Genomic DNA, 18821 nt, shown 5'->3' with positions numbered 1-18821 from the left:
TGCGAGTTAATAATATTCTGCCCCTCTATTAGCTTGGAAAGATTAAAGTAGATTTACACTACATCAGTCTAAGATGGTCAACAGAATCAAGCTATTGATCACATTGATCAAATGTATAATATGGAAATTCTTTTTTTAAAAAAAAGCTTTTGAGAATAACTGGATCAGACATTTATACGGAGGATGTAACTTGCACATAATTCATGAATTTATGCTTCTAAAAATACAGTATATACATATGGGAGTTCCACTTGGCTTTCAGTACAGGGAGGGATAGCAGAATGTTTCTTTGTGTCCATTTGCTCCCAGTGATGATCTGCCACCTTTGTTGTATTTTTCCTTGCTTAAGGGCAGTTGAAATGTCATTACCTATTTCCAGTGTGTTGCCTGAGAGGTTGATGTAATCCTGTTACCTACAGCTCAATGTCCCATTGCTGTATTTGCTAGTATAGCTTTGCTGGTTTCACCAATATGATGCTGCTGCCCTTCTGCAGTTTTCTATTTTATCTTGTTTCTGCTTTTATGCTGCCTTCTGTTCTTCTTTCCTTGCACACTGCAGTGTCCTCTCCTTCTACTTCAGTTTCAGTTCTCTCCGTGGTGAAGAGACAACAGTTTAAGAAATGAATTTAATTTGCCACCAGAAAGTCAACCCCCTCCCCAACTGCTTCTTCTCTAGCACACCATGGATTGTGGGAACAGGAAATAGTAAGTAGTTTTTCTTCATTCCAGAACATACTGGGCCATAGCTACACAGCAGGAATCAAAGGAAGCACACATCAAAAGCACCCCAACTGAGAGGAGCAGCCCTGAAGCTTCAGTGCCTCCAGCTCTTATTATCATCACTGCCTGTGAGTCATGCATATCTCATCTCTTTCCCCTGTCTGCTGTTCCTTCTCCTGGAGCAGCAAAGAAATCTGCTCTTCACTAAACTTTATTTTTTTTAAAGATTTATTTATTTATGCATACAAGAGCTGGGGTATAGGCCAGAGGTGCAGGGGGATGAGAGGAATCACCAGAGACAGAGGGAACTGACTGAAATACACTGCTGAGGGGAGCAGCAGTTAAGACAGGAGAGGTCTGCTGTGCCATGTTCGACCACCTCCCTGGCGGGGACTGAACTTCTGTTGCAGTGGTTGCAGATAGCTTCATAGTGCTGTGCTTTAACCCCTTTGCTACCTTGGAGAGCCCTCTTCACCAAACTTATAATAATTTGACATATTATTAAGCTTCAACTACTTAAGCTTTTCCTTCCTCCTTTCTTTGCTCATAATTAACTAATAAACAATGTCAGTGATACTTATCCATTTTCTTTTCTGAAGCCCTTACTGTACCAAGCACTATGTTAAATGATGAGACTAGAAAGGTGACTGGCACACTCTCCACTCTCAAGAAGTTTCTGACTAATAAACAAGGTAGCCAATACATAATCAGTTCGGATCTGCTGTGATAATAGTAAAGGCAAGCATAGATTCCATTGAAAGAAGTGGAAGGCACATTTCTCAGATAAGGTGATGTCCTTGCAGAGTATTTTGCTAAAGGCCAGGAATGCAGAAAAGATATACGGGAGATTAAACCTTGGTGGACAGGGGCAAAGATGAGAAATAGCAGTTGTGTTCTATTAGGGAGGAAGGGGTTGTAGATGCCAAACAGGATCACTCAACTAGGCAGGGTGCTACTGGAGAGATGGTGGGAAAAAAATAGATCAAAAACGTTTCCTAAGTTATATCCAAAAACTTGAACCTTACCCTATAAAGCTGAACTTTATTAAGGTTCAGCAGTACTTTGCTGTGTAGCAGTGTGGCAGTTTGAATAACAGATCCCCAAGTAAGCTCACATCCTAACGTCAATATCCTGTGACCACTATATTTTAAAGGATTAAAAAAGTGCAAATGTAGCTAAAGGAATAAGCTTGAGATAGAGATTTTTCTACATTATTTGGGTGGGCTCAATATAATCACACGTGTTGTGATAAAGGGAAGACAAGAGGATCAGAATCAGAAAGATGTGAAGACAGAAACAAGAAACATGGCAGAAAAGGTACTATACTGCTGGCTCCAAGGTAGAGGAAGGGACCACAAATCAAGGAATTTAGACTTCCTCTAGAAATTGGGTTTTCAACTCACTCTTTGAAGTCATCATTACTTTGATATCAAAACCAAACAACACTAAAAGAAAAAAATTGCACCAGTAGCCTAGCAAGCAAGATGCAAAAACTCTTATAATTTTAGCAAATAAAATCTAAAAATGTTTTTGATTTATCCCTGAAATATAAGATCAGTTTAATGTTATAAGTCAGTGTAATTTTTGATGTTAACAAATTAACAATGGTCATCTTAATGGGTGTAAAAAAAAAATTTGGTAAAGTCCTGATTAAAAACCCTAAACAAGTAGGGCATTTCCTCAATCTAATAAAAGGCATCTATGAAAACACCTTAACCTATCATCAAAATTAATGATGAAAGACTCAGTACTTTCTACTTAATGTCAGAAATAAAGCAAGGATGTTCTCTCTGCCACTTCTATTCAACATTGTATTGGAAGGTCTATCCAGAGCAGAGACAGAAAATCAAAAAGCTAAAGGGATCCATAGTGGAAAGAAGGAATAAATCTGTCTTTATTCTTAGACAGGATTATTTCTATGTAGAAAATTGATGAATCTATTTGGAAAAAAATACTAGAATTAATGAATGAGCTTAGAAATATGGCAAAGTACAAGATCAATAGAAATTCAAATTTATTTCTTTAGACTAGCCTCAAACCATTAGTAGAAGTTTAAATTAAAACAATGTAGTTTACAATAGCCTAAAGTATTATATTTTGCAACAACTTACTAAGTGTTGAGTTCTGTGATACTGTAGAAACAGCAGGGACTCTGACCTCAAGAAACTCTCTAAATGGGGAAACAGATAATAGACTTTGATAAGAAATGGAATAAAAATAAGTGTGAATGTTCAATTTTTTTCTAATAACTTTCTCCTGTTAAGAAAACTGTTCTTACATTATCTAAAAATGCCCCATAAGCAACCTAGTAATTTCATAAACTAGATCAACACAGATTCTTAATGCTATTAGAATAGCTCTTTATCTGATGTTCATGTGCCTGTTAATAGGATAAATAATTCCCAATCTACATTTGATCTTCTTTGGTCTAATAGACTAGTTCTTTGGTTCAGGGAGGGGGGCAGGGAGTCTCTTTCTTAAAAGATTTCAGATGCCTATTTTTCACTACCTTCACACCTCTGTTTGCAAATGTGCTAGGACACTTAATAGACAAGGCACCATTAATCCAGTAGGGCTGAGCCATTATCCTCTTTTGTATATGTGTGTGAATCAAAGAGCTGATTCATTAAAATTAGAGCATAATCAAGATTTCAAGGAAAATACTTCACATTCTTTAGAAAAATTAAACCCAACCCCTAAACATCCATTTAGAAACACATTTTTTTAATGATCCTTATCCTCAGCTTGTTAAGGCAATTGTTCTAGTGACCTTCACTAATTTGGTTCAACAAGCAATAAGTTTTATCAAGTTCTTACACTGAAGCCCTGATCATAAATATATATAAGTGATAATAGTAGGGCTGTCAGGCTCTGCATTTTCAAAATATCTTCACACCCAAACACAGATAATTTAAATGTTTATTACCCACAAGTCATGTGTAAAGTAAAGGCGAGCTCCTTTGTTTGAGGTAAGACCCACCAGCAAAAGGGAACCCACTAGAGAGAAAGTGAGAGAGAGAGAGAGAGAGCATGCATAGTATGTGTGTGTATATATGAAAATCCCTCCATACTCCTGATATGCAAGAGCAAATACTACCTTTTGTGGTGGTAGAGAGATAACAGGGAAGATTGACTCACATGTAATTTATGGGAGTGTGTCAATAGTAACTGCAGTGCTTTTGCTAGCTTATGGGTTTTCACCCGGAGGGGTCAGCTGGGGTGACTGCCAGTTTCTGTCTTGACAGGTGTTGAATGGCATTTGCCAAATATCATTATGCTGGAGGGGTGATTTGATTATATTTCTCTATATTAAGCAAGAAGCTTGCAATCTAAAATGGAAGATAGGCATGCTAACAAATGGAATCACAATGTGATAATATAAAAATAGAGAGGCCTATATAAATACAAACAGAAGAAAAAAATACGAAAAGAGAGCATCCTATCTCAGGCATCGCAGAAGGGATGCTCTATAAGGAGGAAGACCGAATTTAGCAGATGAACAGGGAAAGAAGAGAGTTCTAAGCAAAGGAGCTAGATGGTGGAAAGAAAAGAAAGCATGAAATGGTTTGTAATTAATGAGAAGCAATGAACGGCTTGGTACTACTGGAGCACTGAGGAAAGGGGAGAGTGGCAGAAGATAACACTGAGAAGGAGGCAAGGGCCATGGGATGGAGGATCTTATAGCTGAAGTGCTATAAGAAGTGCTTTATCCAATAGGTAATGCAGACTTTTTTTGAGAGTTTCTGAGTATAAAGAAGTCATGGTCTGATTTTCTTTTCAAAGGAATGAAAAGAATTTGTTTGGGGATCAGTTAAAGACACAAATTAGGGGCAAGTCAACTGGGAATCTTGCAGAAGCATCTGTCTACAAAGCCCACTAAATATCATTGACCATGTTAGGCAATCAAGAAAATACTGTTTACCAAAACTTCCATGTATGGATGGATGGAAGTAATAAATTTAAAAATACAGACTCTGGGGCCCTCCCTGGTGGTGCAATGGGTTAAAGCACAACTATGAAGCCATTGCAGCCATTGCAGCATAAGTTTGAGCCCCAGTAGTTTGATCCTCCCCAGAGAGGTGACCCACATGGCATGGCAGACCTCTCCTGACCCGCCCACTGCTCCCCTCAGCAGTGTATTTCAGCGATCTTCCTGTTCTGTTCCCCTCTCTGTCTCTGGTGAATCCTCTCACCCCACACATACCTCTTGCCTGTACCCTAGTTCTGTATGAATAAATTAATAAGCCTTAAAAAAAATGCAGACTCTGGAATCAGACTGCTTTGGTTTGAATTCTACCTCCACTGTAAGTTCCTTACAGAATTTCAGATTTAATTAGGAACACTTGATATACCCATTCCCTCTGAGCCATCTCTGAACCATCTCTCCCCTAGTCAAAAAGAATAGTATTACATTCATTCAGTTGCTTAAACAAAAACCTAGAAGTCCTCTGCAAAATATGGCACCAGTTTTTTATCTTTTCTTATATTCATGACTTTGGGCATGTGGCACAGTAGTTCTCACTAAAACTGAAATGGTAGGGACTATTTTCAAACCCTTTTAAATATGAGCTGGCATCAGACCTTGTTTTGGCTAATAAATAACAGTTAAGCAAACTCCAGTTCTGAGAACAAGTCATTTGGCAGATGTACCTAAAAGTATCAAAAGGAAGCAATCTATTTGGCAGATACAGAAATTAAACAGGAAGATCTGATTTTACCAAAAACAAGAATTTGAGATGGAGAAAAAGAAGAGCTGACAGAAAAATTAACAATGTATTGGCAACCCAATATATGGCAGTGTAATGACAGAAGAATACAGTTTAATCTGAGAAATAATTACATTTGGAGCTTTAGAAGAAAAAAGATCAAGATGATATTTTGTAAAGTATATAGCCCACTTACTCTCTAATGCCATACCAACAAGAGAATGGGAGAAATGGATTATTCCTAAGGTCAAAGCTATTTGCTGAAAAATAGAGATGAAACCAAACTTCTGGAGAATGGACATTGATAAGTACTAATTAATATTTATAGGATACTTTTGGCTTAAAAAATGTTTTTGCATATTTGTTTTAGACCTACAGAACTTGGGGTCAGTGAGATTCAAAACATAGTAATTAGTTTTCATCCTGACTTTAATCAAGCACACTACCATGATGACTAACACAACCCATGCATCTATAAGTTTTCCAGGAATGAATTGTCATAAATTGTACTACTTAAAAGAGTCCTCAAAGAGCTATCTTGTAGGATCTATAGGTTGAAAATAAAACTCAAAGTGCATGCAAATGCAAATATAACTAAAATCAGTTCCTATTCTTAAACAACATGACTACAACTCCAAAATTCCAAAGGCAGAGATATGGTGCAGTTGTACACACTTATAGGCATGTGGTACAGTTGTACACACCAGTGAGACAGGTTTTCCTCTCCTAGTAGTGCTCTTCAACAGAAAATGCAGTTTGTCAAATCTCTATCACTCAATGACTAAAGGTTTTCTGGAGTCTGGCTACCACAAAACCTTCTACTTTGGATCCTTGGAACGGGAGGTAAAGTAAAGAAAAGCAACTGGGTGCTGGTACTCCGTAGACTGAACAATTTACAGATATCATAACATGACCCACAGCTCTACTCAAGAAGTGACACTTCTGAGGAAATAAAATTTCACTCCGATGGTACAGGAGATAGAAAATTCTTCCAATACCCACCTTCCAAACTTCCCACTCTGCATTCTCTTACTCTCTTCCCTTCACCAAGAATGTCCTTTCCATTTTCTCTAGGTCTATACCTTACCTGTCATTCAGATTCCAATTCACATCCACCCATTCTCTTTCTTTCTTTATAAAAATCAGAATTTATTCTCTCTTCATGAAGAAACATCCCTTCTCTCTCTTACACATGCACACACACACACACACTCACTCAAGTGTTCTAGCTCAATGCGTATACGTTATTTCAAGCCAGAAGCTAATGTTTTCATCAGGTATAGTTTTATCAGTACTCCTATGAAAAGCCCTTGGTTCTGAGGTTTCATATTGTTTCCCAAAACATCCCCCTACAACAGTTATCTTGACTTTTTGGTTTCTCGTTGATTTGTCTCTACAATGTCATTTACAATGTATTATCCACGACGAAATCAAAACGGTCTTTATAAAATACAGATAAGGTCATGTCACTCACTTCTTCTGGATAAAACATTTTGGTGATTCCCTCTGCTCTAATTTTCCCTTACATATTTTACAAAACTGCAAAATCAGGCCTATGATTATCTCTAATCCTGCTTCCATTTCTTGCCATTTCCCCAAATCACAATCACTTCCAGATTTTTAAAAGTTCTACAAATGTCTCAAGACTCTTTCCCCTGCCTTTTGGCTGGATAACATTTAAATATGCTTCCTATCTTAGCTTAGATACTAGCTTTAAAAAAAATCCTCTAAGGTCTCCATTTACATGTGTATATATATATATATATATACACACACACATATATATATACACACACACATGTGTATACACATATATGTGTATTTATACACACATATGATATGTTCTTCCTCTGTGATATCACAGTATTCTATATTATCATCATGTCATTGCAACTAGAACTCTTAATTGTGAACAATGAAAGCTGAACTCTAATCAAAGAAGTATACAAATATTTAAAAAATTAGGTCACAGTAACAGTCTCTGGGATAGTTAAAAGCTGGGACTTAGAGATTACCATGCCAGTGATAGTTCTGTCACCTCCCCTGTGGGATGATTCCAGTAGAGACACTACTGCCATAGATGGGCAGAACTACTACTGATGCTGGACACTGGGTGCTACAATTAGGAGCGCAGCCTCTGTCTCTGATTGGTGGAGTCCAGGTCACATGTTTGTTCCCTCACTATAAGGCAGCCTGGGAAAGTAAACTCTAGCTTTAACTTGAGGAGTACTCAAATTAATTGTTATACAGTTTTATTAAAGAACTCTACGGTGACTGGCCATAATGCTAAATTTTAAATGATTAGTGAATTTTAAAAAATTGTACTTGCCATCTGGTTTACTGTGTATCTTATCTTCCTGCGATCCCTTTGAACAATTCCATGAGGGTACAGACAAGTAACTGAGGATTAATAAAAGTGTGTGAAAATAGGAATACAATCCTATCTACAGAACTGTTCATTATACAGAACACAAATGAATGGACAGGAAGTTCAGGCAATGTTTGCACTAATGGCAAACATTAGTGACAAGCAAGGATACTAAAGTGTTTCGTCCTCTGTAAATCACTCACAATCCTAAGTCTGGTTGGAACTCAGGCACTGAGCAGGATCAATATGGCAAGCAGAGAGGGTTAGAAGTGTTACACTGTATTTCCACAACACTCCATGTTTTCACAATTTTAGCATTTACAAAATGTCATTGAATATTTGTTGGTTTTAAACAGAGAATTATAAACCAGAGCAATCCTACAGGGGAGGAGGACAGAGAGGGGTCAAAAGGAGGGAGGAATGTGGGGGGGCTATAGTGATGACAGGAGAGGGAGGGGCATGTAAGCATTGTTATAAAATGAGTAATAATATAAATAGATATATAATAATTAAGTAAAAAAATAAAAGAATATTTGTTGGTTTGGATTACCCTTGCAGAATTATAAGCAGGGACAGTTTGTGTAACAGATATTTTATAAACAACTGCATGAATGAATAACTGAAATAGGGTGAAGTGATTAAACAGACGTGGGGGAGAGAGATGGGCACCAGGGAGAGGAACCAGGCTGCAGTGGGTGACTTGATCAGCTCAGGCTTGATGGGAAACATGGCCATATAATTCCTTTCTTCTAATCCACTTCTCGTTCTTCTTGGGAAGGATTGAGGTCTCTGGAAAATAGCCAAAAAACTCTCATGGGAACCACAACCCCAAATAATGCTCAAGTATCAGAAGGATATGATTTTTTCTCAGTGAAAGCCACTTATGTCCTCCTCCCTCAGCTGAGGGAATGGGAAAGGATTCCCAAAGCCATGACTTTTGGGGGATTTAGAGGGCATATAAAGGCTCCTGGCTTATTCTGCACTTGGTGCAAGATCTCTCAGTTCTCCACCAACAGAAAATGTCCATTCAGTAAGTATCTCTGGGAGACTTTTCTCAATGCTTTAGTAGGTTGATAGTAATTGGACTTTTCAAAAGCTTCTGAAGAATACTGATGACCTATGTAGGGAGGCCTGGGACTTTTTGGAGGATTTGCTTCCCATTTATATATAGAAGCAAATATCCATAATTCAAGCTTAGGTTACAGTGGGGTTTGTGTGACTTAGACTGGATTTTGGAAGCAGTTTTGAAAATAAACATTTTAGTGATCAGACTTCCACTTCTTACTCAGCTGTTTCTTAGATGTAGGATTTTGGGCAAATTACTTAACTTTTATAATTCTAGGCTTTTCCACATATAAAATGACACACTGTCATGTTGTGAGATTTAAATGAGCTAATAACATACCATATTCTTTTGATGGTGTGGGGCACTGAGTAAATGCTTAACAAACTATAATTATCATGATTAGGGAGTCTGGTCAGAGCTCCCATCCTAAGAAGTCAGAAAATAGAGCCTACGTATGAAGACAGAAAATAAATAAACATATTAAATCTGAATCTCTTGATCTGATAAAAAGTTTTTGAAAGTACTATCACTCTTGGGAATTGGAGAAGAAATGATTTGATAGGAAGAGATAATGATATAATACAGATGACTAGCAAAGAATGAGGTACTGACCAAAAAAGCTGTCTTCTCCAAACTCACATGAGTAAAGGAATGAAACTGAAGCAAGAGAATCAATGAGGCAATGCAGTAAGCTGAATGTAGGATTGGGGCTGGGTAATTCTGTCAGAAGGACTATCAGGAAGAGAGTCAGAATAATTTGATTTATCTTTAGAATAATTTGATTTGTCTTTAGAATTTCCTCTCATCTACCTTTTCTTTACTTCTCTAATATGGAAAATTGCTACTTAATTGGAATTCCTTGAGAACTAGGATTACATCTTTGTCATCTTTAAACTAGTCATTGCCTAGGTCAGTGCTTAGAATATAATATATATTCTATAAATGCAGAAGGCAGTTTCCCTGTCACATTAAAATGGAAGTCAGGAAGTTTTCCCTGACATCCCTGACTCTCCCAAACCTGGATACCTTCTATACTCCTGAGTCCCATGTGCTCCAGCCCAGGTGACACTGAGAGTGATGCATTAGCATAGAGCCACAGAGAACTTTTTCTCTCAGAAAAAGTTCTGTCTCGTGGTCTTTTGTAAGTATTAAAATTATTCCATCATGCCATTATTCTCCCTCATTATTATACTCTTCCAGAGTTGAGCACCCTGCTGGTGGTTACAAGAAACTGTTTGAAACTGTAGAGGAACTGTCCTCACCACTCACAGCTCAGGTTACAGGTTGGTCTCACTAATCTTGAATTCATTGAATCTCTGAGGTCTGTCTTCTCTGTCTCCTTATTCATTGGTACTGCTCAGAACTGGCTTCCCCTGTGAGGAAATCTGGAAGTTTGCTTTTTTATCATCCAAGAACCCATTTCCTCTCATCTACCTTTTCTTTACTTCTCTAATATGGAAAATTGCTACTTAATTGGAATTCCTTGAGAACTAGGATTACATCTTTGTCATCTTTAAACTAGTCATTGCCTAGGTCAGTGCTTAGAATATAATATATATTCTATAAATGTCAGTTCTGTAAGTATCTGGACAAATAAAGGCCCTTTGACATGCATGTGGGAAAGTTATGAAAGGTTGGTGAATTTCATGTCGACTATTTTGGAAGAGTCTCAGTTCAGGAGCCAGACAGATGGAGGGCTGATCACCGATCTACCACTGATCTATAAGCTATACATCACCCAAGTTACTTAAACTTTCTGAGCCTCAATTCCCTCAACTACCAAAAATCAAATTTTACCTCATAGAGATGTTATGAAGATTAAATTTGAGAATGAGAACAAAAAGATTCACCCAGTATCCAATATAAGTGATCTATATATTATAGTTATTGTTACTATTGTTATCGTTATCCAAAGACACACAATGAACCATACACATCCTTCCTTGAACAGGAGTTGTGGGAAGGGCCAAATAATGTCAAGTATTTCCACCCAATTTACTCTTCTGCAAAATAAAAGGGATAAGTCAAATGTTCTTTCTGTATTAGACACTAGAGCAAGCAATCTAGGTTCTTACAATTAATGTGCCTTTTAGTTAAACTAGGCTTTCTTTTCAAGTATTTTTTAGGATTATAAATCCTTATCAAGTGGGCTGTAAAATTAAGCTGTAGGAAATAACCCATGTTATTAAAAAAAGAAAAAAAGGAAAAAAAGAGCAAACAGTGCCAAACATTGTACTTCTAAGTAGATAGAAGGATACAAACATAATTGCTTCAACTAAAAGAACTTAAGGTCTTTCTCGTGTTCCTCATTTTGCAGATAAAACTGAGGCCCAGATATGATACATGGCAAATCCTAAATGAGAACCAGATTCCTGACACCCAGCCCGGTGTACTTTGTGCTACTGCAGGCTGTAGAATGTAGCCTATACCATCAAAGAGATCTAGTTATAGCTGTTAAAAGCCAGTTTTCTTCTTGTTTCATTTAAAGGATTTCTTCTGTAAACACATTTATTTTAAGTGTTTTGATCCTTACTCTTAATTCTGTCCTCTTACCCACGCTCATCAAAATATGTCAAAGAAATCTGAAATTCTTCCTAAAAGTGATAATGATAAAAAGGCAAGTGTATTGGTTTCTGAGGAAATCTTTTAAGTGGAAAATTCCATTCCCTTTGAGATACTTTTCCCCTCTCCTTCAACCCTTCATTGAAACTCTGAGACAAAGCCACATTTCCCCTACTTGTTCACCTAGTGAAAAGGAGGCAAGTCCTTAGGAAAGAATATGTCATAAGTGCTGCCCAGTGTGAGAATTGGGAATGAAAATCATTACTAGTTTTGTAAAGAAGAAACTCTTTATAAGGAGAAGCTGGTCTGCTATGTTGTTGGGCTGCTGGGCTGCTGGTAGTTAGAGCACTTACCAGGGCTGAGTCTAGACAAGAGCAGTGGGAACAAATAAGATCTGTGTCTCACCTACATCACAGGCAGGATCCCACTCTGGCTTACCGGCAGTCTCCTTCGATGTGGGCCTGGACTCTTTGAAATTGGATCTGAGCCATTTTACCACCTGTTTGATGGGCAAGCCCTCTTGCACAAGTTTGACTTTAAAGAAGGACACGTCACATACCATAGAAGGTAAAAGAGGACTTGATTCCACTATCCCCATCCCCAAAGATGAAGCCTTGCTCAGCTCTTCTCTGTTGTGATTTTCAACCTCCTGAAGCCAAGAGGGAACTTATATATCATTTCTTTTCATAATCCATCTGACAGTGTGAATGCATGGACACAGGGGAACTATAGGGCTAAGAACTAGACTTGGGGGGTCTGATATGTTTGGCTTCAAGATACCATGTGTCAGTTAATCTCTAATTCTTTGCTTTGTTATTTATAAAATGGGAGAAATAATAAAATCTACTTCATTATAAGGATTAAATGAAAACACAATACCTCACTTACAGGAAGCATTCAGCAATAATCATACCTATTGTTATAGCTGTTATACCACTGGCTCTCTTGACTCCTTTTCTTTCTGATGATCAGAAACACCACTGGGATGGAAGAAGATATGTCTCAAAGGAAGAAAGGAACAAATATGTATTGATAATACTGATACAAGGAAGAGAGTTTTCTTAAAAATAGGAGAATATATTGGCCCTCCCTGGTGGCGCAGCAGGTTAAAGCACAGCACTGAGAAGCTAAAGCCACTTGCGCATGAGTTCAATTCCCGCCTGCCCCGGAGGTGACCACATGGTGTGGCAGACCTCTCCTGACCCGCCCGCTGCTCCCCTCAGCAGTGTACTTCGTCGATCTGCCTGTTCTGCTCCTCACTCTGTCTCTGGTGAAGCCTCTCGCTGCCCCTGAGCCTCTGGCCTGTACCCAAGTTCTGTATGAACAAATAAAAAATCTTTAAAAAAAATAGGAGAATATAGCAAAAATTTTGAAGAACTAAGCAGTCAAAGATCACATTAACACCACAATAAGTAAACTATCTTGTGCTTTAATATTCATACCTGTTAGTAGCTTGGCTGATGACCATAAATTTATACACTGGAAATAGACATTAGAAGGAGGAGTAAATGGATGCTTGGAGTAGTCAGGACAAGTTAGACTGCAATAGAAGAGAAGTAGATGATGTCAAGCAGAAAATTAGCTATGAAAGCTGATTTTGAAGGTCAAACAAAACTTTCATATGCCTTCTAACCTCCTTTGTACATATTCATCTTTATGAAAGTAAAAAATCAGATTTTAATTAGCTCTCCACAGAAGAAATTCTGGGCAACATCTGGATTCCAGAATACTTACTTTTAAAAGCCATGAAATTAATTTTTTTAGGAGAAAGTGTTTTTATTTTTGTCAACTACTTTAGAAAAAGACAGCATATTAAATTTTGAGAAAAAATTCAAGGACACTAGAGAGATTCAAAGAAATATAAGCAACATCATTGCTTATATTTCCCTAAGAAGAATAGATGGGTTTTAAGTTCACGAGGTCAGAAGTCTTATGGTGGCTGTGTGTTATAATATAGAAAAGATATGTTTTCCAGCTTTGGCAACATAAATTCTAAACCAGCTGGGTCACATATGCTAATCACTTAATTTCTCAGAGTCTTAATTTCCTCCTCTGTCACTGTGAAGTTCAGAAGACATGAATTGAAATTTATGGTACATTATATCGCCCTTGATCACCTGAGGAAGTAACCAGACAATTCTTCATTGTTCATGTGATAGATTTATAATAAGGAATGGAATGACCAATCTAAGCGCCATGTGGATTATGCTGTCTATGACCTTTTTCCCAATCTCAATGTCCTTTAGGTTCATCCGAACTGATGCTTATGTACGGGCAATGACTGAGAAAAGGATTGTCATAACGGAATTTGGTACCTGTGCATTCCCAGATCCCTGCAAGAATATATTTTCCAGGTTACTGAAACCACACTACCTGTTATAAGACACTCTACATTAGTCCTTTTCTCTCATGGCTTGAAAAGTTATTGGACTGAAAAATCCATTTGTTTCTGCAGGTTTTTTTCTTACTTTCGAGGAGTGGAGGTTACTGACAATGCCCTTGTTAATATCTACCCAGTGGGGGAAGATTACTATGCGTGCACAGAGACCAACTTCATTACAAAGATTAATCCTGAAACCTTGGAGACAATTAAGCAGGTAGGACGCATACCTCAGGCAACCCTGCTCAGGAATTTAGAATTGCAACTTGGAATTAAATCAACTGTGCAATTTGGTGGAAAGAACATGAGAGCCAAATAAGTTTCAGATCCTTGTTCTGTCATCAGTTACTATCTTGTGACAGAGGGCAAACCTTGATTCTTCATGAAATTTTAAGCATACTATGGATTGTAGAAAGCCATTTAAAAAGACTAACATATTCATTTGTGACACAAATATTTATTGTTTCACTTCTATGTACCGGAATATATATTATGCAATGGATATACCAATGAGTAAGTAATATGGTCCCTGCCTTTCATGGCTTATGGACCTGGCACATAAGTGGTACTAAAATATTATAGCAACACTGTTAACCCTACCATTCATGGTAAGTTATGTTACACAAGTCTGCCCTTTGTGGACATTTTTATTAGAACTAAAACTAGATCGCAATTTTATACAATTCAGTCTAATGTAATAAGGGCCTATAAAAAAATTCCAGAATTCAAGATTATAATTGTTTAAAAGGCAGCTTATATGTACAAAAGGAGAGCTAGTAACTAATAACTAATCACAGCAGTATTCGGTATACCTCAGTTGAAGAGCACAGTGAGGGAGAACTAATCTTCCAGAAGCAAAAGGCTAGCTAGTATAGGGGTCAGAGGAGAGCTTTGCACTGAAGACTGAAGAGAGTTCAGGTAGAACTAAAATAGTATACGGCTTAGGAAGATGGAAAGAAAGAGAAAGTGGACTTGGGGTGGAGATGCAAACAGTAGCTATGAAGTCAGACCTAGGTACCAAAGGTGTAAATTAATCTTTCTCTTGTCACGGATGACATTTTCTCTCCCTCTTTAGGTAGATCTTTGCAACTACATCTCAGTCAATGGAGTTACTGCTCATCCCCACATTGAAAGTGATGGAACTGTTTACAACATTGGTAATTGCTTTGGGAAAAAATTTTCAATTGCCTACAATATTGTAAAAATTCCTCCATTACAAACAGGTCAGTTTGCCAATTTAACTCCCCTTAAAATGAGATTCTATATTGTAGAAAATTATTAAAAATTCAGGATGCCATGAGGTAGCACATGAGATACAGTTAAATTACTGTTATATTTTAGGATAATTGCCCTTACCCCTACTTTACTGAGGAATAAATGTTTAAAGGCACCACAGCAGGAAATAACAACTTGAAAATACAGAAAGAAGGTGGTCAAATTCTATTCCATGATGTTTCACATACATAGTATATATCTGGATTTGAGAATAGAAGATTTAGGTTCAACTTCAGCAAACATTTATAAGAATTTATTCAAGTAGCAGGCAAAATTAAACTTTTTTAAAGATTTAATTATGATACAAAACTAGGGTACAGGACAGAGGTGCAGGGGCAATGAGAGGATTCACCAGACAGAGTGGGGAGAAGAACAGGCTGATTGACAGAGTGTACTGCTGAAGGGAGCAGCGGGTGGGTCAGGAAAGGTCTGCTGCACCATGTGCATCAGGGCAGGGATCAAACTCATGCTAAAGTGGCTATAGCTTCTTAGTGCTGTGCTTTAACCCACTGCACCACCAGGGAGGGCCCTAAATTCTTAAATAAACATGTTTACAATAATAGCATACACATATTTATAAGTGTACTGACCATTTGGGGTGTGTTTAATTTCTGAACTGCCAGCAAATATAATACTTCTTAGAATTTCCCATTTATTGCCAGAAATTCTTGATAGACTTACTTGAGTATGCCTAGACTTTTGTTTAGTATTGCTTAGAATAGTTATTGAAGCTTGTTGAAGCTTAGTCTCTGGACTAGCAGCATTACCTGCAAATCAGCTAGAAATAAAATTTTAAGCCCAATGTAAGGCAGGGTACATGAATAATTATGGAGGAGGACCCACAATTGGTATTTTAAGACTCTTTTTATGTGATTTTGACACACACTAAAGTGTGTCTATGATTCAATAGTAAATAAATTTTGAAGCACATAAGAATATTGTACAGAGCTATTGACACAGCCCCATCTATACTATATTTTATAGGCAGTTTAAGAGATTGTAAACACCACTCTGACCACACTAAAGTTTTATTTACTTCCCTGACTTAGAAATCACCTTCATTTGTTATAAGACTAATCCAACTATTCTGCCTGCCACAATGCTATGTTAGTGCAATTTTCCAAACCTGCTGCTATTTAGATGTTCATGGGTGATTGCAACGTCACATAAGATTTTGTTCAGAAATTCAAATGACTGGGAGATGAAAATAAACTAAAAACTATCAAGATCTGGCATGCATTTCTTTGTTTGCATAAACTTTTAAATGTTTTGTGTTTAACAAAAGAGAGAGAGAAACTATTTCAAAGCCTTTTAAAATCACTTTATTTCAGACAAGGAAGATCCAATAAGCAAGTCAGAGGTCATCGTACAATTTCCCTGCAGTGACCGATTCAAGCCATCTTATGTCCATAGGTAACTTGAAGGACTACTATAAATCTTCAGGAAAACTTAAATTTAAAATATGCTTTACCTACCTTTGATACCAATATTGATTATAACATTTTCTTTCAGAAATCTATACTTAAAATGTAATTAATTTCCTATAGGATCTGTTGATTCATGTAACTAAGCATATCTCAGGTGTATATACTTCTTTGTGGTTTTAAAAATCAGCTTTTCTCATTCACAAATCCATCTGTGTTTCTGAATAGTTTTGGTTTGACTCCCAACTATATTGTTTTTGTGGAGACACCAGTCAAAATTAACCTCTTAAAGTTCCTCTCTTCGTGGAGTCTTTGGGGAGCCAATTACATGGATTGCTTTGAGTCCAATGAAACCATGGGGGTAAGTCTTACATGTATTTTCCAGGTTGATATTTCTGGAGATGTCCCATAGTGTACACTTTTTCCTTTGTTAAATGCACCAAAATATTATCCTCACTTTTCAAGGTTTGGCTCCATATTGCTGACAAAAATAGAAGAAAATATATTAATAACAAATATAGGACCTCTTCTTTTAACCTCTTCCATCACATCAACACCTATGAAGACAATGAATTTCTGATTGTGGATCTCTGTTGTTGGAAAGGGTAAGGAAGGATGTTGGTTGAAATGTTACTTCTTAGTAGCTCCTGAAAATTAAGGACCTTTTCCAAGATGGTTCCATCTTTGCAAATTAGAGTTATATCTTAAAAAGCAGGAAGTACACTTAAATCCCAAAATATAATTGAGAAGGCAGTAGTGAGTTCATGTAATCAGAAACATCCACCAATATTAACACCCACACCATGGTTAAGGGGAAAACCAAGTAGGCAATTTGGTCTATGAACCAGAAACTGAAAAATAGTTTCTGTGACCTGTTCAAGTGAACTTCATCTCCATTTAAACTCGACAAGATCTAAGTTGGGGTTGGGAGAAAGGTATACTTTCTTCAGAATAGCCACATTACTAAAATAAAAAAAAAGTATCCCCCCAAAATACAAATGGAATGAGAATGATAAAGATGAAGATACAGAATAGGAATTATTAAAGTTTGCTGTTACTTAATCATATCCATGAGGCAAATTTCTTTGCTTTTACCCAATGTAGTCAGAGGAAATGGTTCTAATATGCCTGGGCCATTAGCAGTTTCTGGGCTGGAGAATAAGAAAACGCAGGCACGTGTGCTTTCAAAAAACATGAATCATCTCTCTAAAATTATTTGTATTTGTCTGTGCTCATCCTTGACTTCTTATTTTTGCAGGTTTGAATTTGTCTATAATTATTTATATTTAGCCAATTTACGTGGAAACTGGGAAGAGGTGAAAAAAAATGCTAGAAATGCTCCGCAGCCTGAGGTTAGAAGATATGTACTTCCTCTAAATATTGACAAGGTAATTGCCCTCTATGAGATTTCAGATGTAACCAGAATGTTTCATCTCTCTCAGGATTTTATGCTTTATTATGTTTATACACATAGTCTTGAAATTTCAGAGGTGGAAGAAGCTTAAAAATTAATTACTTCAACTCCTTTCATTTTACAAATGAGAAAACAAACTTAGAAAAATGGCATGATCTAGCGAAAGCCAACTGTGGCAGAGCCAAAATGAAAACCAGGTTTTGAGTCTAAATCTATTCTTTCATCTGCAAATCTTTGATACTTTTTTTGATGATTAGTACAGACTACTGATTCCTAGGATCCTTTGTCAATACTAAACATAAATTAATTCATAATTTGAAATTCTACAGAAAAGAAGCATCAAAAGTGTCCTTGTTAGGAAATAGCCTATTATTTCGGTTTTCTACAAATCTTCTTAAAATATCACTAGAGCATCAAAAGCATTAAAAATTTTAGATATCACTATATGTCTACCTTTTTCCCCCCTGTATTCAGTGACTTTCTTTTTAAAATATCAGCCCAATATCAATACTTGTTTTAGTGTGATAGAAATACCCATCAAAATCAAGAAAAATAAAATTTCATAATAGATGCATGAGCATATACTTTCTTTCATGTCTATATGAAACATCTACACATAAGTGGGTGAGGCAGCTACATGGAATATAAAACATTGTACTCACATCTTAGATCAGATGCAATAGAAAGTAAAATTGATTTAGAACCAGACACTACTGCTCTTAAGTAAGTTATTTTAAAGAATGAGAAATGAAACATATTTAAATGGGACATTACAATTAGGTAAAAGTTTCTACAAAAGTAGAAAGGAACATATGTATGTGTATATATACATATACATATATGAAGTGCAGGGAAGGGAATTAGGGAACTGGGATAAGAGACAATTAAAATCAGTTGATAGAGGCC

General features: G+C 36.8%; 1 protein-coding gene across 1 annotated transcript in view; it reads left to right on the top strand.

Annotated features, from left to right (window-relative positions):
- The first annotated feature begins 8813 nt into the window (after window positions 1-8813).
- Window positions 8814-18821, top strand: part of RPE65 (retinal pigment epithelium-specific protein 65kDa) — a 16829-nt gene continuing 6821 nt past the window's right edge. The window contains exons 1-10 of the mRNA XM_004679108.1: window positions 8814-8824; window positions 10061-10143; window positions 11839-11989; window positions 13669-13776; window positions 13878-14019; window positions 14878-15025; window positions 16409-16490; window positions 16730-16862; window positions 16967-17106; window positions 17760-17889. Coding sequence (XP_004679165.1) covers window positions 8814-8824; window positions 10061-10143; window positions 11839-11989; window positions 13669-13776; window positions 13878-14019; window positions 14878-15025; window positions 16409-16490; window positions 16730-16862; window positions 16967-17106; window positions 17760-17889 — 1128 coding nt within the window. The remainder of the gene's footprint in view (window positions 8825-10060; window positions 10144-11838; window positions 11990-13668; window positions 13777-13877; window positions 14020-14877; window positions 15026-16408; window positions 16491-16729; window positions 16863-16966; window positions 17107-17759; window positions 17890-18821) is intronic.

Source organism: Condylura cristata, unplaced genomic scaffold, assembly GCF_000260355.1.
Source record: "Condylura cristata isolate star-nosed mole 26May11 unplaced genomic scaffold, ConCri1.0 scaffold00008, whole genome shotgun sequence".
NCBI classification, from domain to species: domain Eukaryota; kingdom Metazoa; phylum Chordata; class Mammalia; order Eulipotyphla; family Talpidae; genus Condylura; species Condylura cristata.
This window is presented reverse-complemented; position numbering and strand designations above follow the sequence as displayed.